Consider the following 24110-nt stretch of genomic DNA (forward strand, 5'->3'; position numbering starts at 1 on the left):
TTCTTTCTTTCTTTCTTTCTTTCTTTCTTTCTTTCCCCCTCTTCTTTTCTTTCCTCTTTTTCTCTTCTCTTTTTTCTTTCTTTTTCTTTCCTTCTTTCTTTCTTTTATTCATTCATTCATTCATTCATTCATTCATTCATTGGTTTATCTTGTTTTTCACTCATTTTCTCTTGCTTTCCATACCAATCAACCTCTTTTCTCCTATACAAAGACACATTACAATGGGAAAAAGAGACACATTCAGGAGTAGTGATTCCCTTCTCTAACAAGATTAAATGTTGCCTTTCACCATTATGGATATTTTATTTGTGTGTGTGTGTGTGTTTGTGTGCCTGTGTGCATGTATAGACATTTATATGGAACTTTTGTCACCTGAGAAAACTGTGAACCCATGACATAGTCACTACCCATCTTCCTCCTCCCCCGGCCTCTGGCAACCACTAATCTGCTTTCTGTCTCTGGATTTTGCTATTCCAGGCGTTTCATATAAATGTAATCTCAATAATATGCAGCTTTTTGTGTCTGGATTCTGTCACTTAGCATAATGTTTCAAGGTTCATACATATTATAACATGTATCAATAATTCATTCTTTTTATGGCTGGACAATGTTTCATTGTATGGATATACCCATTTGTTTATACATTTATCAGCTGATGGCTATTTGAGTTTTCCATCTGTTGACAATTACAAATAGTGCTATGTACATTTGTGTACACATTTTTGTTTGAACATCTGTTTTCAATTTTGGGGGGGTATATACCTATGAGTGAAATTGCTGGGTCATATGATAGTCATGTTTAATTCATTGAGAAGCCATTAAACTCTTTCCAAAGGAGTTTATTCATTTGATATTCCCACCAGCAATGTATAAGAGCTCCCATTTTTCCACATCCTTGCAGACATTTATTTTTCTTTTTAAATGAGGGCCATTCTGGTGGATGTGAAGTGGTGTTTCACTGTGATTTTTGAATGGTATTTCCTAATAAATACAGACAATAAGCATCTTTTCTTGTGTTCATTGGCCATTTGTGTATCTTTGCCCTAATGTTTACTCAGGGCTTTTGCCCATCAAATTAGTTTTCTAGGGCTCCTGAAATAAGGTACCATGAACTAGTTAAGGTAAAACAAAAATTCATGGTCTCAATGTTCTGAAGGGTTAGAAGTCCAAAATCAAGATACAGGCAGGGTCATGTTCCCTCTGAAATCATCAGGGAAATCTTGCCTTATCCCTTTCTAGGTTCTGGTCATTTGCTAGCGATCTTTGGCATTCTTAGTATAAAGATGCATCATCATTCCAATCCTCCATCTCCATATGAGCATCTCCCTTTGTCTTCATATGGTGGTCTTTGTATAAGGACACCGGTCATATTGGATTGGAGGCCTACCCTGTTCCAATATGACTTCATTTTAACTAATTACATCTACAACCACTCTATTTCCAGTTAAGACATTCTGAGGTACTGGTGTTAGGATTTCAACATATCTTTTTTGGGAGGAACACAGTTTAATCTATAACATATATTTTTTACTTCAGACTGTCTTTATGGTTTTGATTTGTGAAAGTTATTTATACTAGATATTAGATCTTGTTCAGATTTGATTCACAAATATTTTCTCTGTTTTTGTGGATGGTCTTCTCATTCTCTTAATAATGTTTGCACAAAAGTTTTTAATTTTGATGAAGTCCAATTTATTTTTTTTCTTGTGTTTTTGGTTTTGTACCTAAGAAACCATTGCCAAATCCAAAGTCATGAAGATTTACACCTATGTTTACTTATAAAAGATTTAAGTTTTGCTTGTAAAAGTTTTAAGTTGTAGCTTGTTTGTTTTTGGCTCTTATATTTAGCTTTGGTCCCTTTTGAGTTAATTTTCTGCATATGGTGTGAGGTAAGTGTCCACCTTTAGTCTTTTGCATGTGGAAACCCAGTTTCTCAATATCATTTGTTGAAGAGACCATTCTTACTGAACAGTGTTGGCACCTTTGTCAAAAAATTAAAAGAACAGAGACTACAGGTATACTTTTGATCTCTCAGTTATGTTGCATTAATCTATATGTTTCTCCTTATGCCAGTGCCTAATGTTTGGAAACTTGTAATTGTCAGTGCCAGTGTTTCCATTGTTGTAGCATTGTATAAAGTTTAAAAACTGGGACATGTGAATTTTCCACCTTTGCTCCTCTTTTTCAGTATTGTTTGGGCTCTTTAGGGCCTCTTGCAATTCCATTTGAGTTTTACAATTGGCTTGCTCATTTTTGCAAAAAGGACATTGGATTTTAATAGGAATTGCATTGAATCTGTAGATTGCTTTGGGAAGTATTACCATCTTAAAAATACTGAGTGTTCCAATATACAAACACAAGGTGCTTTCCCATTTGTTTAGGTCTTCTTTATTTCCTTTCAGCAATGTTTTCTATTTTAGTTTTTTAGTAACATTTATTCCAAAGTATCATCTTCTTTTTAGTCCTGTTATAAGTAGAATTGTTTTATTTCCTTACAGATTGTTCATTGTTAGTGAGTAAAAAATCCAACAAGTTGACCATGTATCTTGCAACTGTGGTGAACTCATTTACTCTAATACTTTTTTAAAAATTCTTTAGGATTTTTTAACAGTGGTTAGTATTATGTCTTCATTTCAAATTTTATTTATTTTTCATTTTTAATTTTTTTATTGTTATGTTAATCACCATACATTACATCATTAGTTTTTGAAGTAGTGTTCCATGATTCATTGTTTGTGCATAACACCCAGTGCTCCATGCAGAACGTGCCCTCCTTAATACCCATCACCAGGCTAACCCATCCTCCCACCCCCCTCCCCTCTAGAACCCTCAGTTTGTTTTTCAGAGTCCATCATCTCTCATGGTTCGTCTCCCCCTCTGATTTCCCCCCTTCGTTCTTCCCCTCCTGCTATCTTCTTCTTTTTTTTTTTCTTAACATATATTGCATTATTTGTTTCAGAGATACAGATCTGAGATTCAACAGTCTTGCACAATTCACAGCACTTACCAGAGCACATACCCTTCCCAGTGTCTATCACCCAGTCACCCCATCCCTCCCATCCCCCCCCCCACTCCAGCAACCCTCAGTTTGTTTCCTGAGATTAAGAATTCCTCATATCAGTGAAATCATATGATACATGGCTTTCTCTGTTTGACTTATTTCGCTCAACATAATACCCTCCAGTTCCATCCACGTCGTTGCAAATGGCAAGATCTCATTCCTTTTGAAGGCTGCATAATATTCCATTGTATATCTATACCACATCTTCTTTATCCATTCATCTGTCGATGGACATCTTGGCTCTTTCCACAGTTTGGCTATTGTGGACATTGCTGCTATAAACATCGGGGTGCATGTACCCTTTCGGATCCCTACTTTTGTATCTTTGGGGTAAATACCCAGTAGTGCAATTGCTGGATCATATGGTAGCCCTATTTTCAACTTTTTGAGGAATCTCCATACTGTTTTCCAGAGTGGCTGCACCCGCTTGCATTCCCACCAACAGTGTAGGAGGGTTCCCCTTTCTCCGCATCCCCGCCAACATCTGTCGTTTCCTGACTTGTTAATTTTAGCCATTCTGACTGGTGTGAGGTGGTATCTCATTGAGGTTTTGATTTGGATTTCCCTGATGCCGAGCGATGTTGAGCACTTTTTCATGTGTCTGTTGGCCATTTGGATGTCTTCTTTGGAAAAATGTCTGTTCATGTCTTCTGCCCATTTCTTGATTGGATTCTTTGTTCTTTGGGTGTTGAGTTTGATGAGTTCTTTATAGATTTTGGATATTAGCCCTTTATCTGATATGTCATTTGCAAATATCTTCTCCCATTCTGTCGGTTGTCTTTTGGTTTTGTTGACTGTTTCCTTTGCTTTGCAAAAGCTTTTTATCTTGATGAAGTCCCAATAGTTCATTTTTGCCCTTGCTTCCCTTGCCTTTGGCGATGTTTCTAGGAAGAAGTTGCTTCGGCTGAGGTCAAAGAGGTTGCTGCCTGTGTTCTCCTTTAGGATTTTGATGGACTCCTGTCTCGCATTGAGGTCTTTCAACCATTTGGAGTCTATTTTTGTGTGTGGTGTAAGGAAATGGTCCAGTTTCATTCTTCTGCATGTGGCTATCCAATTTTCCCAACACCATTTGTTGAAGAGACTGTCTTTGTTCCATTGGACATTCTTTCCTGCTTTGTCAAAGATGAGTTGACCATAGAGTTGAGGGTCCATTTCTGGGCTCTCTATTCTGTTCCATTGATCTATGTGTCTGTTTTTGTGCCAGTACCATGCTGTCTTGATGATGACAGCTTTGTAATAGAGCTGGAAGTCCGGAATTGTGATGCCGCCAGCTTTGCTTTTCTTTTTCAACATGCCTCTGGCTATGCGGGGTCTTTTCTGGTTCCATACAAATTTTAGGATTATTTGTTCCATTTCTTTGAAAAAAGTGGATGGTATTTTGATGGGGATTGCATTGAATGTGTAGATTGCTCTAGGTAGCATTGACATCTTCACAATATTTGTTCTTCCAATCCATGAGCATGGAACGTTTTTCCATTTCTTTGTGTCTTCCTCAATTTCTTTCATGAGTATTTTATAGTTTTCTGAGTACAGATCCTTTGCCTCTTTGGTTAGATTTATTCCTAGGTATCTTATGGTTTTGGGTGCAGTTGTAAATGGGATCGACTCCCTAATTTCTCTTTCTTCTTTCTTGTTGTTGGTGTATAGGAATGCCACTGATTTCTGTGCATTGATTATTTATTTTTTTTGATGAATATTATGGCTTAGAACATCTATAATGTTGAATAGAAATGGGGAAAAGGGACACCTTTTCATATTCCTTAGGGGGGAAGATTTAAATCTTTCAACACTGAGTATGATAGCTGGCATTTCTCAAAAATGTCCTATATCAAGTTGAAGTTGTCTTCTTTCTAGTTTGTCTAATCTTTTTAAATATAAATGGGTACTGGATTTTGATGAATGCTTTTTCTGCATGAACACATAACATAATGTAGTTCTTCCCTCTTCATTCTATTAATAGGGTGTGTTACACTGATTTTTTTATATGTTTAATCACCCTTACATTCCTGGAATAAATCCCACATGGTTATGCTGTACAAAACTTTTAATATTCAGCTGGATTACGTTTGGCAGTATTTTTTGAGTATGTATATATAGTCATAAGAGTTATTGCTCTGTATTTCTATTTTCTTATATTGTCTTTGGTATTGGTATCAGGGTAATGCTGAGTATATAGAACTAGTTAGGAAGTGCTTACTTCTCATCTGTTTGTGGGTTTTTTGGGAAAAATTTAAGATTGGTGACCAATCTTTGAAAATGTGGTAGAATTTACCAACAAGTCATCACATATTGGGTTTTTTATTTATTGAGAGGTTTCTGAAAACTGATCTCATTTTGTGTTATATAGGTCTGTACAGACTTTCTATTCTGGGTTCAGTTTTGGTAGTTCTATGTTCTTAGAATTTGTCTATATCATCCAGGTGATCTAATTTGTTGCTGTAGAATTGTTTATAGTACTCTTTTGGGTTGAATTTTTATTTTTTAAAAATATTTATCTATTTATTTGAGAGACAGCACAAGTGGGGAAGAAGGGCAGAGGGAGAGGGAGAAGCAGATTCTCCACTGAGCAGGGAGCCCAACGCAGGGCTTGATCCCAGGACCCTGGGATCATGACCTGAGCCAAAGGCAGATGCTTAACTGACTGAGCCACTTAGGTGTCCCAAATTTCTATTTTTAATTGAGGTTGACATGAAATATATTTTATGTGTACAACATAGTGATTTGACAATTATACATTACAAAATGCTCACCATAACTGTAGTCACCATATAAAATCATATCATTGACTGCATTTCATATGTTAGAGTTTTTACCCCCATAGCATGTTATTTTATAACTGCACAATTGTACCTCTGAATCCTCTTCACCCATTTTTCCTGTCCACCAACCCCCACCCCTTTGGCAACCATCAGCTTTTTCTCTGTTCAACTTTATTTTTTTGTTGTTGTTATTCATTTTTTTTTTTCAGATTCTACATATAAGTGAAATCATATGGTGTTTGTCTTCCTTTGACTGACTTATTTCACTTAGCATAATACCCTCTAGGTCCACCCATGTTGTTGCAAATGGGTAAGATTGCATTCTTATTAATTTTCATTTATTTATTTTTTAATTCCAGTATAATTAACATGCAGTGTTATATTAGTTTCTGGTGTACAATATAGTGCTTCAACATTTCCATACATTATGCAGTGTTCATACGCTAAGTGTACTGTCAATCATCTTCACCTATTTCACCCATCTCTCCGCTCACCTCCTCTTGGCAACCACCAGTTTGTTGTCTATATTTAGCAGTCTGTTTTTTTGTCTTTTTCTTCATTTGTTTTGTTTCTTAAATTCCAAGTATGTGTGAAATTATATGTGTCTTTCTCTGACTTATTTCACTTAGCATTATACCTTCTAAGTCCATCCATGTTGTTGCAAATGGCAAGATCTCATTCTTTTTTGTGGCTGAGTAATATTCCATGGTGTGTGTGTGTGTGTGTGTGTCACACACATACATATATATAACATCATCTTTATCCATTCATTTATCATTGGACACTTGGGTGCTTCCATAATCTTGGCTATTTTAAATAATGCTGCAGTAAACAGAGATGCACATATCTTTTCAAATTAGTGTTTTTGTGTTCTTTGGGTAAATACCCAGTAGTAGAATTACTGAATCATATGGTAGTTCTGTATTTAATTTTTTGAGAAACCTCCATACTGTTCTCCACAGTGGCTGCACCAGCTTGTGCTCCCACCAACAGTGCAGGAGGGTTCCTTTCTCTCCACATCCTCACCAACACTTGTTTCTTGTGTTGTTGATTTTAGCTAGGTTTCACATGTGTGTAGTGGTATTTCACTGTGGTTTTGATTTGCATTTCCCTGATAAATGATGTTGAGCATCTTCATGTGTCTGTTGGCCATCTGTATATCTTTGGAAAAATGTCTGTTCATGCTCATTTTTTAATTGGATGCAGGTTTTTGTTTTTGTTTGGTATTGACTTGTATAAGTTCTGTATATATTTTGGTTATTAACCCCTTATTAGATGTATCATTTGCAAATATCTTCTCCCACTCAGTAGGTTGCCTTTTTGTTTTGTTGATTATTTCCTTTGCTGTGCAAAAGCTTTTTGTTTTGGTGTAGTTTTGGTAGTTTATTTTTGCTTTTGTTTTCCTTGCCTTAGGAGACATATCTAGAAGAATGTTGCTATGGCCAATGTCAGAAATTACTGCCTTTCTTCTATATTTTGAGTTTATTTTTGTGTATGGTGTAAAGAAGTAGTCCAGTTTCATTCTTTTGCCTGTAACTGTCTGGTTTTCTCAACACCATTTGTTAAAGAGACTGCCTTTTTCTCGTTGGATATTCTAGCTTCCTTTATCTTAGATTAATTGACCATATAATCATGGGTTTATTTCTAGGCTCTTTATTATGTTCATTCATCTATAGGTCAATTTTTGCATCACTACCATACTGTTTTGATTACTATGGTTTGTACTGTGTCTTCAAATCTGGGACTGTGATGCTTCCAGTGTTCTTGATTTCAAGCTTGCTTTGGTTATTTGCTTTGATGGTTCCATACAAATTTTAGGACTATTTGTTTTACTTCTGTGAAAAATGCTGTTGGCATTTTGATAGGGGTTGCATTAAATCTGTAAAATGCCTTGGATAGTATGGACATTTTAACAATGTTTTTTTCTTCTAATCCATGGGCATGGTATATCTTTCCATTTGTTTATGTCATCTTCAATTTCTTTCATTGGTGTTTTATAATTTTCAAAGTACAGTTCTTTTGACTCCTTGGTTAAGTTTATTCCTAGATATTTTATCATTTCTCCTGCAATTATAAATAGGATTGTTAATTTCTCTTTCTGATGCTTCATTATTAGTATGTAAAAATGCAACAGGGTTTGTATATTGATTTTGTATCCTGCAACCTTACTGAATTCATTTATCAGTTCCAGTAGTTTTTTGGTGGTGTCTCCAGGGTTTTCTATATAAAGTGTCATGTCATCTACAAATAGTGATGGTTTTACTTCTTCCTTACCAATTTGGATGGCTTTTATTTCTTTTTGTTGTCTTACTGCTGTGGCTAGGACTACCAGTACTGTGTGGAGTAAGAGTGGTAAGAGTGGACATTCTTGTCTTATTCCTGACCTTAGGGGAAAAGCTGTTTTTCACCACTGAGTATGATATTAGCTGTACCTTTTTTCATATATGGCCTTTATTATGTTGAGGTATGTTCCTTCTAAATCTACTTTGCTAAGGGTTTTTTTTTTTATCATAAATGAATATTGTACTTCGTCAAATGCTTATTCTGCATCTATTGAAATGATAATATGGTTTTTATTCTTCCTCTTATTAATGTGATGTATCATGTTCATTGATTTGTAAACATTGAACCACCATTGTATCCCAGGAGGAAATCCCACTTGATTGTGATGATTTTTTTAATGTATTGCTGGATTCAGTTTGCCAGTATTTTGTTGAGGATTTTTGCTTCTGTGTTCAACAGAGACAATGGTCTGTAGTTCACTTCTTTTTGTGGCATCTTTATCTGGTTTTGGTATCAGTGTAATGCTGGCCTCAGAATGAATATGGAATTTTTCCTTCCTCTTGTATGTTTTGGAATAGTATGAGAACAGGTATTAACCTTCCTTTAAATATTGGTAGAATTCATCTGTGAAGCTGTCTGACCCTGGACTTCTGTTTGTTGGGAGCTTTTTGATTACTGATTCAATATCCTTGCTAGTAATTGGTCTGGTCAAATTTTCTATTTCTTCCTGCTTCAGTTTTTGTAGGTTATATGTTTCTAGGAATTTATCCATTTCTTCTTGGTTGTCTAATTTGTTGGCATGTAATTTTTTACAGTACTCTCTTACAATTGTATTTCTGTGGTGTTGGTTATTTCTCCTCTTTCATTTGTGATTTTGTTTGAGTCCTTTCTCTTTGAGTCTGGCTAGCGCTTTATCAATTTTGTTGATTCCCCTCCTCCCCCCACCCCCCGCAAAGAACCAGCTCCTGGTTTCATTGATTTGTTCTATTGTAATTTTTGTAGTTTTGTTGTTGTTGTTGTTGTAGTTGTTTTTAGTTTCTATATCATTTATTTCTGCTCTAATCTTATATTCTTCCTTCTGCTGGTTTGAGGGTTTGTTTGTTCTTTCTCTAGCTCCTTTAGGTATAAGGTTAGATTGTTTGAGATTTTTCATCTTGATGTAGGCCTGTATTGCTCTAAGCTTCCCTCTTAGAACAGCTTTTACTGCATTTGCAAAGATTTTGGACTGTTGTGTTTTCATTTTCATTTGTTTCCATATAATTTTTCAAATCTTCTTTAGTTGACCCATTAATGGTTTAGTAGCATGCTATTTAACCTCCATGTATTTGTGGTCTTTCCAGATTTTTTCTTGTAGTTGATTTCTAGTTTCGTAGCATTGTGTTCAGAAAAGATGCATGATATGATGGCAATCTTTTTGAATTTGCTGAGCATTGTTTTGTGGCCTAACATGGATCTTTCTGGAAAATGTTCCATATGCACTTGAATGGGTATTCTACGGTTTGGGGATGGAATGCTCTGATTATATCTTAGATCCATCTGGTCCAATAGGTCAATCAAAACCATCATTTCCTTTTTAATATTTGTTTGTTTGGGTGACCTATCCATTGATCTAAGTGGGGTGTTAAGGTCCTTAACTATTATTTTATTAATATCAATTACTTCATGTTTATTATTAGCTGCTTTATGTATTTGGGTGTTCCCATGTTAGGTGCATAAATATTTACAGTTGTTATATCTTCTTGTTGGATTGTTCCTCTTATGATTATATAGTGTCCTTCTTTGTTTCTTGTTACAGTCTTTGTTTTAAATTCCATTTTGTCTAATAACAAGTATTGATATCTTGGTTTTCTTTTCACTTCCATTTGCATGATAACTGCTTTCCCATTCCTTCACTTTCAATCTGCATGTGTCTTTAGGTCTGAAATGAGTCTCTTGTAGGCAGCATATAAATGGGTCTTTTTTTTTTTTAATGCATTCAGTCACCCTCTGTCTTTTGATTGGAACAGTCTATTTACATTCAAAGTAATTTAAAGATATGTACTTACTGCCATTTTGTTATTTGTTTTATGGTTGTTTTTGTAGTTCTGTTCCTTTCTTGTGTTTTGCTGGCTTTCTTTTGTGATATACTTGGATTCCTTTGTCCTTATTTTTTGCATATCTATTATAGGTTTTTGATTTGTGGTTACCATTAGATTTATTTTTAATATCTTATGCATATAGCAGTCTATATTACATTGATGGTTGCTTAAGTTTGAACCCATTCTAAAAAGCACTAAGTTTTTATTCCTCCCTCCCCTGCCCAACACATCCACACAGTTTAGGCATATGGTATCATACTTTACATCCTTTTATTTTGTGAATCACTTGACTGATTTTTTTTTTAAAGATTTTATTTGTTTATTTGACAGAGAGAGACACAGTGAGAGAGGGAACACAAGCGGGGGAGTGGGAGAGGGAGAAGCAGGCTTCCCGCCGAGCAGGGAGCCCGATGCGGGGCTCAATCCCAGGACCCTGGGATCATGACCTGAGCCGAAGGCAGATGCTTAATGACTGAGCCACCCAGGCGCCCCGACTTGACTGATTTTTATAGATATACCTGATTTTACTGCTTTTGTGCTTTAGCCTCCACACCGGTTTTGTAAGTGAATAATGCTTTTATTATGTTTGTATGTACCTGTGAAATTTTTTCCTTTCCTACTTTTCTTAGTCCTGCTTATGGTCATTTCTTTCTACTCAGAGAATCCTCTTAAACATTTCTTGAAAGGCTGGTTTAGTGGTGATGAATTTCTTTAACTTTTGTTTGGGAAACTATCTCTACTTTTTTTCTGAATGATAGCCTTGCTGGATAGAGTATTTCTTATTGTAGGTTTTTTGCTTTCAGCACTTTGAATATATTATGCCACTCCCTTCTGGGCCTATAAAGTTTCTGCCAAAGAATGAGCTGATAGCCTTATGAGGTTTACCTTGTATGTTACTGTTTCCTTTTACTGCTTTTAAAATGCTCTCTTTGTCACTACTTTTTGCCATTTTAAATATCATGCACCTTGGGTTGGACCTCCTTGGATTGATTTTTGTTGGGGGCTGTCCGCCTCCTGGATCTGGATTTCTATTTCCTTCCCCAGATTCAGGAAGTTTTTAGCTATTATTTCTTCAAATAAATTCTCTGCCCCTTTTTCTCTTCTCCTTCTGAGGTCACTATAATGTGAATGTTATTACACTTGGTGGTGTTGCTGAGTTCTCTTCACCCATTCTCATTTCTTATAATTCTTTTTTTCTTTTTCCTGTCCAGTTTGATTGCTCTCCATTATTCTGCCCCCAGGTTGCTGATTCATCCTTCTGCTTCCTCTAGTCTACTATTGTTTCCCCTCCATTGTATCTTTAATTTCAGTTATTGAGTTCTTCACCTCTGTTTTTGTTTTTAATTTTTTTTTATTTTCTATCTCTTTGTTGAGGGTCTTACTGAGATTCACCATTCTTTCTTCAAGTCCAGTGAGTATCTTTATGACCATTACTTTTACTATATGTGCTACTGAAGGGAGCATGATGACCACTGCTTTTTAAAAAAAAATTTTAAAGATTTTATTTATTTGAGAGAGAGTGTGAGAGAAAGTGGGGAGGGGCAGAAGGAGAGGGAGAGAGAATCCTAAGCTGACTCTCCACTGAGCATGGAGCTGGATGCAGGGCTCAATTTCATGACCCTGTGACCATTACTTTATCAAGCATATTGCTTATCTCCATTTCATTTAGCTCTGTTGCTATAACTTTGTCCTATTCATTCATTTAGGACCTATTCCTCTGTCACCTCATCATGTCTAACTCTTTGTCAATTTCTAGGTGTTGAGAAAGTCAGCTAGGTCTCCTGCTCTTAAAAGCAGTGACCTTGTGAAGAAGAGATCCTGTAGTGCCCTCCCATGCAATTTTCCCTGTTCACCAGATCCTGGTGCTTCTGGGGTGTCTCCTATGTCTGTTTCATGCCCCCTATTGTAGCTGTGACACTTTTGCTTTCAGTTCAGTCATCTGCAGTGGCTCTCTTGCCTGTTGTGGGCAGGGTTTGGTCTCTGTGTTGTTAAGGCTCCGGTTTGCAGCTGCCTTGGGCTTAAGTTGGGTCAGATCAGATGTTTGCTGAAGATGCAGTCACAACAAAGTGCATGGTGTTGTCCCTGTGACACTTTTGTTGGTGGACTGGGCCTGCAGTCAGACCAGATGTCAGGCCCCTACTGGGGCTGCAGTCAAACTGGTGTGTGTGGTTACCTTTTCCCCAGGGCAGGAGTCACTTTGGAGTGGTGGTGGCCCCTTTCCAGACTGCTTGCACAATGCCACTATTACAGTGCCACTTCAGATGGACTCCTGCCAAGTGAGGTGGATTCGATGGGGCGGATCAGAAGGCAATTGTGGGGTTAGGCTGTGTGGTTTGGAAGCTAAGTGGAGTGGTTATGCTGGTTCTTGCAGATGTCCATTTATCTTGATGAGATGGGGGGAGCATGGGAGAGAAATGGTGGCTTACAGCTCTTTTGTTTTTGAAGTCTCCTAAAGATCCCTGACCCTGTTGTTTGTTCTGGGATTAGTAATAAATCTCCTGCCTGTATATCCCTGGCATTTTTCAAATTCCTGTTTCTGTGCTGTATCTTAGTGGCATTGGTTTGTTTTGTGCCATGTCTTTAAGGGCAGATACTGTTTCCTCTTGCTGTCCAGCTCTCACAGAGCTCTGCTCACTGATTTTTAAAGTTCTTGGTGTTAGGTCCCACTGATAGTAAAAATTGACAAAGTTAAGTTCCTCTGGTTTTCAAAGCCAGATGTCATGGGATTTGTCTTCTAGTGTGTGTTCCCCATGCCTGGGGTGCCTGTACGGGGTCTGCTCCTTTCTCTTCTCTGTGCTTGTAGTGTCCTTTTCTCCCAAGGTCAGTCTTGTGGCTCACTTTGATTCCTGACAATGTCTCTGCCCTTGCTACTTTTTGTCAATGTGGTCTCTTCTCTAGATAAGCTGTGGTGAGTCTGTTCTATTAGTCTTCAGGTTGTTTTCTGGATTATTTATGTTAATGTGGATGTTGTAAAGGTGTATTCATGGGACAAGGTGAGCTTAGGATCCCTTTACTCCACCATTTTCCCCAGATCTGATTTCATTTGTCTTTAGATACAAATATTGCATTGAGTATATATATATATACCACCTCTTCTTTATCCATCCATCTATTGATAAATACTTGGGTTGCTTCCATATCTTGGATAAATAATGCTGCAATAAACAGACCTCTGTGCATATATCTTTTCAAATTAGCATTTCATTTTCTTTGGGTAAACACCCAGAAATGATATTACTAATTGTATGGTCTAATTTTAATTATTTGACCAAGTTCCATAGTGTTTTTCCATAATGACTGTATCAATTTACATTCCCATTAACAGTGCAAAAGGATTCCCTTTTCTCCACATCCTCACCAACACTTGTTATTTCCTGAATTTTTGGTAATAGCCATTCTGACAGGTGTAAGGTGATAGCTCATTGTGGTTTTAATTTGCATTCCCCTGATGTGTTGAGCATCTTTTTATGTGTTGGTCATCTGTGTATCTTTGGTAAAATGTCTATTCAAGTCCTCTGCTCATTTTTAATCAGAATTTTTGTGGTGTTGAATTGTATAAGTTCTTCATATATTAACCCCTTATTAGATATATCACTTGCAAATATCTGACCCCCATTCAGTAAGTTGCCTTTTAGTTTTGTTGATGATTTTCTTCACCTTGCAAAGGCTTTTTAGTTAGATATAAGCCTAGTTATGATTTTTTGTTTTTTGTTTTCCTTGTCTGGGGAGATAGATCCAGAAAAATACTGTTGAGGTTGATGACGAGGAGTTTACTTCCTATGTGTTCTTTTAGAAGGTTTATGGTTTCATGTCTCATAATTAGGTCTTTAATCCATTTGAATTCTATTTTTGTGTATAGTAATAAGAAAGGGGTCTGCTTTCATTCTTTTGCATATAGTTGTCCAGTTTTCTCAACACCTTTTATTGAAGAGACTATCTTTCCTCCACTTTAAGTTCTTTTCTCCTTTGTTGGTTAATTCCCATATAGGTGTAGGTTTTTTTCTGTTTCATTGATCTATGTGTCTATTGTGCCAGTAACAAATTCGTCTGATAGCTGTAGCTTTGTAGTGTAAGTTCTGGGTTTATGATACCTTCTGCTTGTTTTGTTTTTACTTTCTTTTCTTCTCAAGAATGCTTTGGCTATTTTTGGTCTTTTGCAGTTCCATATAAATTTTACAATTACTTGTTTGAATTTTGTTGAAAAATACTGTTGGTATTTTGATAGGGATTGTATTGAATCTCTATATTGCTTTGGCTTTTATGGACATTTTAACAGTGTTCTTCCATTCCATAAGCATAGTATATTTTTCCATTTGTGTGTGTGTGTGTGTGTGTGTGTGTGTGGTCTTCAAATTTCTTCATCATTGTCTCATAGTTTTCAGAGTATAGGTCTTTCTTTCACCTCTTTGGTTAAACTTATCTCTGGGTATTTTATTCTTTTTCATGCAATTGTAAATGGGGTTGTTTTTAAATTTTCTCTTTCTGCTAGTTCATTATTAGTGTATAGGAATGCAACAGATTTCTGTGTATTAATTTTCTGTCCTTCAACTTTACTGAGTTCATTTATTCTATAGTTTTTGGTGGCCTCTTTAGGGCTTTTTATGAATAGGGTCCTGTCATCTGCAAATAATGACAGTTTTACTTCTTCCTTACCAATTTGGATGACTTTCTAATTTCTGTAGTTAAGATTTCCAATTCTTTGTTGGATAAATTGGGGATAGTAGACTTATCTTGTTCCTAGAAAATGAAAATCTGTTCAGATTTTCTATTCCTGATTCAATCTTGAAAGATTATATGTTTCTAAGGAACACGTCTTTATCTTATTCCTGATCTCAGAGCAAAAGCTTTCAGCTTTTTACCATTGAGTCATCGAGTATGTTTTTAGCTATGTGTTTTCATATATGAATGACCTTTATTCTGTTATGTTCCCTCTCTTCATATCTGGTTGAGAGGGGTTTTTTTCTTTTTTTTTTTTTTTTTTTAATTTGAATGGATGTTGAATTTTATTAAATGCCTTTTCTGCATCTATTGAAATGATCACATGATTTTTTTTTTTAATCTTTCATTTCACTAATGTGTTGTATCATGTTGATTGATTTGGGAGGTTGAATTATGCTTGTATCCCTAGAATAAACCCTACTGATTATGGTGAATAATCCTTTTCATATATTGTTAAATTTGTTTTGCTAATATTTTATTGAATTTTAGCATCTATGTTCATTAGGGATATTGGTCTGTAACTTTTTTGTTTGTTTGTCTGGTAGTGTCCTTGTCTGGTTTTGGTATGAGGACAATGCTAGCCTCATAAAATTAAGGTAGAAGCATTGCTTCTCTCTATATATACATACAGGAATAGTTTGACAAGGATACATATTTTTCTTTAAATATTTTATAGAATTTATCTGTGAAGCCATATGATTCTGAACATTTGTTGAGAGTTTTTTGATTGAATTTCATTAGTAGTAATCAGTCTTTTCAGATTTTCTATTTCTTTCCAATTCAGTCCTAGAAGATTTTGTTTCTAGGAATTGACCCATTTCTTCTAGGTTTTCCAGTGTGTTGGCATACAATTTGTCATAGGAGTTACTTACAATCCTTTGTATTTCTGTAGTGTGGGTTATAACTTCTCTTTTATTTCTGATTTTGAATCCTCCTCCACCCGCCCCTTTTTTTGATGACTCTAAGGTTTATTTATCTTTTCAAAGAACTAGCTTTTAGTTTCATTGATTCTGTTTTCTTTTGCAGTCTCTATTCATTTATTTCCACTCTGATTTTTATTATTTCCACTCTAATCTTTTCTTCCTTCTACTAACTTTGGGCTTAGATCTTTTTCTAGTTCCTTTAGGTGCAAGGGTAGACTGTTAAGATTTTTCTTGTTTCTTGAGGTAGGCCTATATCATTACAAATTCCCCTCTGAGAACTGCTTTTGTTGCATCCCAAAGATTTTGAACTATTGTTTCTATTTTCATTTGTATTCAGGTAATTTTTATTTGCCTCTTTGCTTTCTTTGACCCATTGGTTGTTTAGTAGAATGTTTAGCCTCCACGTGTTTTTCCCCCATTTTTTTGGAATTCTAGTTTCATAGTGTTGTGGTCAGAAAAGATACTTAATATGATTTCAGTCTCTTGAATTTATTGAAACTTGTTTTGTAGCCTAACGTGTCTATCCTGGAGAATGTTCCATGCACACTTAAAAAGAATGTATATTCTGCTTTTTGAATAAAATGTTTTGTACATATCTGTAAATGCCACTGGTTTCCATATTGATTTTCTGTCTGGGTGATCTATCCATTGGTCTAAGTGGGGTGTTAAAGTACTCTTATTATATTACTGTGAATCTCTCTTTACATCTGTTAAGTTTGCTTTATAAATTTAGATGCTTCTATGTTGGATGCATAGATATTTACAATTGTTATATCCTCTAGTTGAGTTGGTCCCTTCAGCATTATGTAATGGCCCTCTTTTTCTCTTGTTACAGTCTGTTTAAAGTCTATTTTGTCTGATATAAGTACTGCTATCTCATTTTTTATTTTTTGCTACCATTTGCATGGACTATTTTTTCCATTCCTTCACTTTCAGTCTGTATGTTTAGTACTAAAGTGAGTCTTTTTTAACAGCATATAGATTTTTTTTTTATCCTTTCATGCACCCTATGTCATTAAATGTAAATGGACTTAATGCTTCAAAGTAATTATAGGTAGCTATGTACCTATTGCCATTTTGATAATTGTTTCTGGTTGTTTTTATTGTCAACTTTCTTTCTTCTCTAGCTCTCTTCTCTTGTGATTTGATGCCTTTAGTGTTATGCTTAATTCCTTTTTCTTTATTTTTCTGTGTGTCTATTATAGATTTTTAGTTTGTGCTTAACATGAGGTTAGTAAATAACTTCCTATATTAAGTTGATCAGTTGGCTTTGAACATACTCTAAAAGGCTATATTTTTACTCCCTGCCCCCTGCCATGTTTTATGTATATAACATATTTTACATCTATTTTGTGTATCTCTTTACTAATTTTTGTAGAGATAATTGGTTTTACTACTTTTGTCTTTTAACCTTTATACTAGTTTTGTAAGTATTTGATGTACTACCTTTACTGTATGTTTACTTTTACCAATGACATTTTTTTCTTTCACAATTTTCTTCTGGTTATGGCCTCCCCCCCCCCCCACTGAAAGAAGTCCCTTTAACATTTCTTGTAAAGCCAGTTTAGTGGTGATGAACACCTTTAACTTTTGTCTTGGAAATTCTTTCTCTCCTCCAACTCTGAATGATAATCTTGCTGGGTAGAATATTTTTGGTTGTATGCTTTTTTCTTTCAGCACTTTGAATATATCATGCCACTCCTTTCTGGACTTCAAGGTTTCTGCTGAAAAATGAGTTGATAGCCTTATAGGGTTTCCACTGTCTGTAACTATTTGCTTTTCTCTTTTAGCTTTTAAGATACTCTTTATTAATTTTTGATTTTATTATGTGTCTTGGTATGGACTGCTTTATGTTCATATTGTTTGAAGCTCTGTGGTTCCTGGAGCTGGATGCCTGATCCCTCCTGTTAGGGAAATTTTCTTCAAATAAATTTTTTGCCACTTTCTTTTTCTCTCTTTTTGGATCTCTTAATGCAAATATTAGTACACCTGATGTTGTTGCCGAGATCGCGTAACATATCCTCATTTTTAAACTTTTTTCTTGCTGTTCAGGTTGGGTTCTTTCCATTATCCTGTGTTCCACATCACTGTATGTTTTTCTGCATCCTCTAATTTGCTGTTGATTCCCTCTAGCATATTTTTCATTTGTTATTGTATTCTTCAGCTCTGAATGGTTTTTGTATGTTCTTTTTGTTGAAGTTCTCACCGAGTTAATTCATTCTTCTCTCCAGTCTAGTGAGTATCTTTACAACCATTACTTTGAACTCTTTATCAGATAGATTGCTTATTTCTGTTTCATTTAGTATTTTTTGGAGTTTTTTGCCTTGTTCTTTTGTTTGGAACATAATCTTATTTTGTCTGTCTCTGTTTCTGTGCTTTAAGGAAGTGAGCTATGTTTTCTGGTCTTGAAGGAGTGGCCTTATGTAGAAGGCATCCTGTAGGGCCCTTCCTACTGTGACTGGGTCGCAATGCTGTGGAAGTGTTGGTGAATGGTGTTGGCTTCCCCTTCGCCAGGGCAAGAGTTGCTCTCAAGGAGTGCTGGTCCTGGTTGGGGCTGCCTGCCAGGTGTAGTGGGGCGGTAGTTGCTTTTGGGAAAATGCCAGTCCTGACTGCATTTAGGTGGTTAAGCCCCACTGAGTTGCAGAGGTCCCAGAGTTAAGCCCTGCTAGTTGTTAGGAGGCTCACCTTCCTGGTGCAGGTCCCCAGGGCTGGGGGTGTCCCATATGGCACTTGATCCATTTGTTCCTAATGGATGACCTTCATACCTATACTACCCCTCCTGCTTGTGGGTTCCCACTGTGTCTCTGTTTTCTGTCATTTTCACTATGTCACTTTCAGAGAGTTGCATTATATGTAGGTCATGCCTTGATTTGTCTGTAAGAAGAGGTGAGCTCAGGATCCTCCCCCAATACCATTTTCCTGAAATATCTTTATAGAACTTTTTGATAACCCTTTTTATTTCTGTAGGATAGGTGTTAATTTTCATTCCTACTTTCCATTCTAACTTTAGAAGTTTGAGAACTATTTTGTTTTTATTAGTGTAGCTGAAGGTTTCTCAATTTTGTTGCTTTTTCCAAAGACCCAACTTTTGCTTTGATTGACTTTTTCTCTTCTCTATTCTTTATCATATTTATTTCTCCTCTAATCCTTATTATTGCCTTCATTCTGCTGCCTTTGGGTTTAGATTGCTTTTCTTTTTCCAGGTCCTTAAGGCATAAAGTTAGGGTATTGATTTGAGATTTATTTTGGTATATAATTTTATGTAGTTATATCATACTTTAAAAATCCTTCACAGATCTCTGCTTTTAGTTGGAATGTTTAGTGCATTTATAAAGAAATTACTGATAGGGACTTCTGTCATTCTACAACTTGTTTTCTATATGTGATATATATTTACTCAATTCTTCCATTACTACTCTGTGGTTTATATTAAATTTATAACAGTCTAGTTGGAATAGCAGCTTACATTCAACAATATACAAGAACTGCTGCTCTACAATTCTAGCCATTTGTTTTTTATGAGATTATTGTCAAATTACATTTCATGCACTGTGTCTGATTTGTGTGTTCTGTTGAGTCCCTCTAGCAAATTTTTCAATCATGGTTTTTCGGTTTTAGAATTGGTATTTGACTCCTTTTATAATTTCTATTTCTTCGTTGATATTTTCTATTTGGTGATGCATTGTTCATTTGTTTCCTTCAGTTCCTTTGTCTATGGTTTTCTTTAGCTCTTTGAATACATTAAAGACTGTTAAAGTTTTTAGCAAGCGAATTTCTGCTTTAAGGACAGTGTTAACCTCTTTCCTCTTTCTTTGTATGCTTTCTAGTTTCTTTGTATGCTTTTTTTCAAACTGGTCATTCTAAATATTCCAATGTAGCAACTCTGGAAATTGGATTCTGCTCCCTCTCTAGAATTAGTTTTGTTGCTTGATCTAAGTTGTAGTTATTTAGTGAATTTTCAAAGCTATTTTTATAAAAATAGTGTTCCTTGTCATGTGTGGTCTCTGAAGTTTGTATTTCATTAGTGGTCAGCTAGCAGTTTGACAGAGCTGTCCTTAAGTGCCTGCAGACAAAAGAAAGAAAAAGAAATAAAAGAAACTAGTTCCCTGGGCTTTGCAGATTGACTCTGTTGGGTCACGCCATCAGTACTTATCCGGGGATTTAGAACTATGCTCTAGCCTTCACAAGTCTTACTTGGGCTGGGTGTAAACATCATTAAGAAGTAAAAGCCTAGGGTCTTCTCAGATCTTTTCTGAGGATGTATACTGATCTGGGTTTTGGCATGTGGCAGCTTTTCAAAGCCTTTATTCCCCAAAGTACTGCACTCTCCAGCTCTTCCTTTCATTCAGGCCTCAGCCATGTGTCTATTGTCTGTCACAACTCTTAACTCTTGCCTTAGGCAGGACAAGTTCATTTCCTTTTCAGTATTTTGGACAAACACCCTCTTGTAGCAACACCCTGAGAAACTTCTGAGTTAGGTGAAACAAAGGTGAACCCCTTGCTTGAATTCCCCCAGGAGCCCCCAGGTCAAAATAAACACTATTCCTTGGGAACAGGAGCATTCTGCCTCCTGTAGAACCAGGTCCCTATACCAGTTACAGGCTGCAATTTTTCATCCTCCTCCACTACAGACTGGGGAGGAGGATGAAGAAAGACTAATATAAATGCTATTAAGCTATCCATCTGAGTTTCAGTCATTTTTTGTTTAAGCTTTCATTTGATTTATGTTACATTATCTTCCAGACTTTGAACAATATTGAGTGACAGTTTCTGCCAGTCTTTCTAGTGTTTCTGTGGAATGGATGGATCCTTAGAGTTCCTCATTCTGCCATTTTCATTGCCTATAAGCATGCATAATTTTTAGTGGAAACAGACACACCAACATTTGGCTGAATGTGACCTGATTTTTCCTATTATAGTCTGAATGTGTGATGCTTTATTAAAACTTAGTGAATACTTACACTGTTAGTTATATGATAAAAACATTGCATATATATTTCAGACATAAGTAGGTAAAAAAAAGGAGTATAGAAAAATTCATAAATGACACATACTCATGAATCATATAAGGGAATTGAGGGGCTAGCATGAACACACTTGTACCCTTGTAGTGTGTCTACTATGCTCACCCTTTTCCCACTATTAGAAAAAATACTATCAGAACAATAATTAGTTTGACCCAATACAGGTTCTTGCTAGAATATGAAAATCCTCTTGTTTTAATATTTTAAATGGAATGTTAATGAGCTCTTAGGAACATTGTCTCCAAAAGTCCATTCAAATGTTTTGTTGCTAGATGCTCTAGGTAATGTTTGCCTTTGTTACCAGTACTTCTTAAAACACCATGTTTACTGTCTTTGATCTCAAAATAATATGTCATGCCTTATTTAGAAATAACTACTCCCTTCATGTACCCTTAGGGAGGTTCTGTGGTTACAAGATCTAATCTCCCCAAATCACCATGCTTGCTGAATTGTTAATTGACAAGGGATATTACTTTATATACAAAAGAAAATTATAGTAAACACACAACACTATTGGGCTTACTCATGTGGATATCTGATGCAAGGAACAGTATGCTGAGCAAAATGCAACATTTTATTCATCAGATGTTGTTAGAAATTAAACTCCTTTAGATGGAATTTTATGTTAAGATTTTCTCCTCTAAGTAGGAAAGCAATTCTTTTTATTCTAACTGAAGACCATTCAACATATAATCAGTATTTAAGGGAGCCTTCAATACAGTGAATCTGGTTGAAAAGTGACATTGGAGGATACAGCATACCAGGTAAGAATTAATTTTTCAATTTAATTTGTTTGGCAAAGGTAAAATAGCCTATATTACATATGTGATTTTCCATATGCTAAATTCTGAAAGGAAACTACATTTGAACCACTCTTTGTAGTTTTGCCTATAGCACTTTCCAGAACAACTTGTCTTGAGGCAGTTTATTTCCCTCTAGAATCACTTCCCTAATGCAACAACAGTCTATAGAAAAGTGACAGCTCTCTAGCTGTAAAATGCTAAAAGACTGTTTTTGTTGTAGGCATATAATTACTGAGAGGAAATTATATAATATAGGCTATAAAACTTTTACTAATCTGGAATAGGGACGTTCTCCTTACCTTGGTCATTGTCTGACTTTGGTCGTGACTGAACACTATATTAAAGCTTTATAGACAAACTAAATGTATGTTGTTTAATAACAACTTTGAGCCTTAAGGGGACAAACAAAAATAATTATAATAAAGATATGTTTACATGTAAAATTTGGTCTCAGACTCCAATTGTAATACCTGTTCTGAATGAACCTTAGAAAATGTAAAAATACTCAATGGATTTACATTTACAGGTCAAGTGCTACCTAGGGATAGGCATTAAACAAATGATCATGATCACTTAATGCTTTTCCATAAATGTCATTCCAGTACTAAATTTATCACACTTTGAACAGGAACTAGGGGACTTAATGTGCTTTTTAATAATAGATTTGGGAATATGTGGTAAGGTGAACACAGTTCTGAGTTATTATGCAATTTTCACTGAATATCCTGTTTTGACAAGATAACTTATTGCTAGCACACATATTGCCCTGGAACTTAGCTTCATATACCCCTGCAGGATTTATATTTCCCATTCTTTCTTTATTGAATTTCATAAAGGTATGAAATAAGTAAATTCAGTAGATGTGCTCTTGGTTCCTGTTGAGACTGTATACCTGAAACTCCTAACTAACAAAGTTCTCCATGTTCTATTATTTAGATATTAATGAAAATTAGATAACAAAACCTTAAGAAAAAGGAAAAAAGTTTATTGAACTGACTGCATTTTTAAATTATTCTTCAGCACCACAGAAAATAAAAATTCAGGTTTCAGAGTTTGAAAGCCCAGTTAGAAGCTCTATTTTTCTATTCTTTTTGGCTTTCAGCTTCTAATACTTCTGTAAATCAGACAAAATTTATATTTCCTGTCTAATTTACAGGGTTGTTGTAAAGAAAAAAAGATAACATTTGCAAAAGTGCTTTATAAACTAAAAGAGGATATGCAAACATAATAATGATTAGACTCCTATACTTGGTTTTCGAGAAAGCTTCACTGACTCATTCATGTATAGGATAATTTTCATCTGGATTCAGGGAATGAAGTTTTGATGGCAAACTTTTTCCATATAACACACAGGGGAAATGGCCGTCGTGGGTTAGTTTTGCAGTTACAAGTCTGGATTCCTGGGTGACTCTTCTAAAGTTAGAGAGGAATTAATTTCTAGTTTTGGTGTGTTGCTTCTATCACCTGATGCTTTCAAGCTTATTGATTTAGTCCTGTTTGCTTTAAAATTTATGTTCTGGGAAAACCTCCATTTCCCAGGTTAGGCTTCCAAGTTGCAGGCACTATTCATCCAGCTCCCTGTCTCTTTATCTAATTGTGATTAATAAGAACAAAACATCTGTAACCATACACACATCCTTTATACTGAAATGACAATGAGTATAATTTTTCAGTACGTGACATATCATGCATATACCTTATCTCTGTACAACCTTAAGGATTCTTTAACATATATTTCATAGTTTTCCCTTACTAACATTGTGGTTTTCTTTACTAATGAGTGAACAGTTCTAACACATGAATTCGTAATTACATTGTCATTTATTTCAGTCCTATAGCATATACTGACTATAATATGCTTGAAAACACTTCAGTATTTCCTTTGTTCTTTCCAGTGCTAATATGAAATTTAACCATCCACTTCTATAAATTAAATTCACTAGGAAAACACATTTCAAAAATTATACAAGAATAAGCTAGAATTATCACAACATGGAAATGAACTCAAGAATTCAAACTATATCTCAGGAGCACTTTATCTTCATGGTAAACATTCACTTTATGCAAATCCCACTTGGCTTCATTTAATTAAAAAGCTGAAAAAGAAAAAATTGTATGCTGAAAATAAGGAAAACACAATATACTTTTATTCACTCTAAAATAGTACATGTAAATAGCATATAAAAATGTCATAATTATATTCATCCCATTCTAATTTTTTATCAGGGCAATTTCTCTGAACTAGTTCCTGGAATGGGGTCAACACTTGTGGTGAGAATAGGCCAGGGCTGGGAGAGGATGCTGATAAGAACTTGAACTAGCAGTGTTTAAGTTTGGGTAAAATACCCTATTTCTTTCTGTGAGCCACTTTCATTGTTGCTTAGAGCAGTAGTTAAACCAGCATTTAAACTGGCAATGTAAGTAAGAGGAACAAAAAGTGTAGGTTAAAACAAAGATTTG

At 35.4% G+C, this 24110-nt stretch overlaps 1 protein-coding gene across 1 annotated transcript in view; it reads right to left on the reverse strand.

The window, feature by feature from the left end:
• Nucleotides 1-23257: 23257 nt before the first annotated feature.
• The window catches only part of TUSC3 (tumor suppressor candidate 3), a 267954-nt gene continuing 267101 nt past the window's right edge, over nucleotides 23258-24110 (reverse strand). Inside the window, exon 10 of the mRNA XM_044911838.1 lies at nucleotides 23258-23746. Within this exon, the coding sequence (XP_044767773.1) occupies nucleotides 23731-23746 (16 nt within the window). The 3' untranslated portion in view covers nucleotides 23258-23730. The remainder of the gene's footprint in view (nucleotides 23747-24110) is intronic.

The sequence above is a fragment of the Neomonachus schauinslandi genome, chromosome 2 (assembly GCF_002201575.2).
Source record: "Neomonachus schauinslandi chromosome 2, ASM220157v2, whole genome shotgun sequence".
Lineage (NCBI taxonomy): Eukaryota > Metazoa > Chordata > Mammalia > Carnivora > Phocidae > Neomonachus > Neomonachus schauinslandi.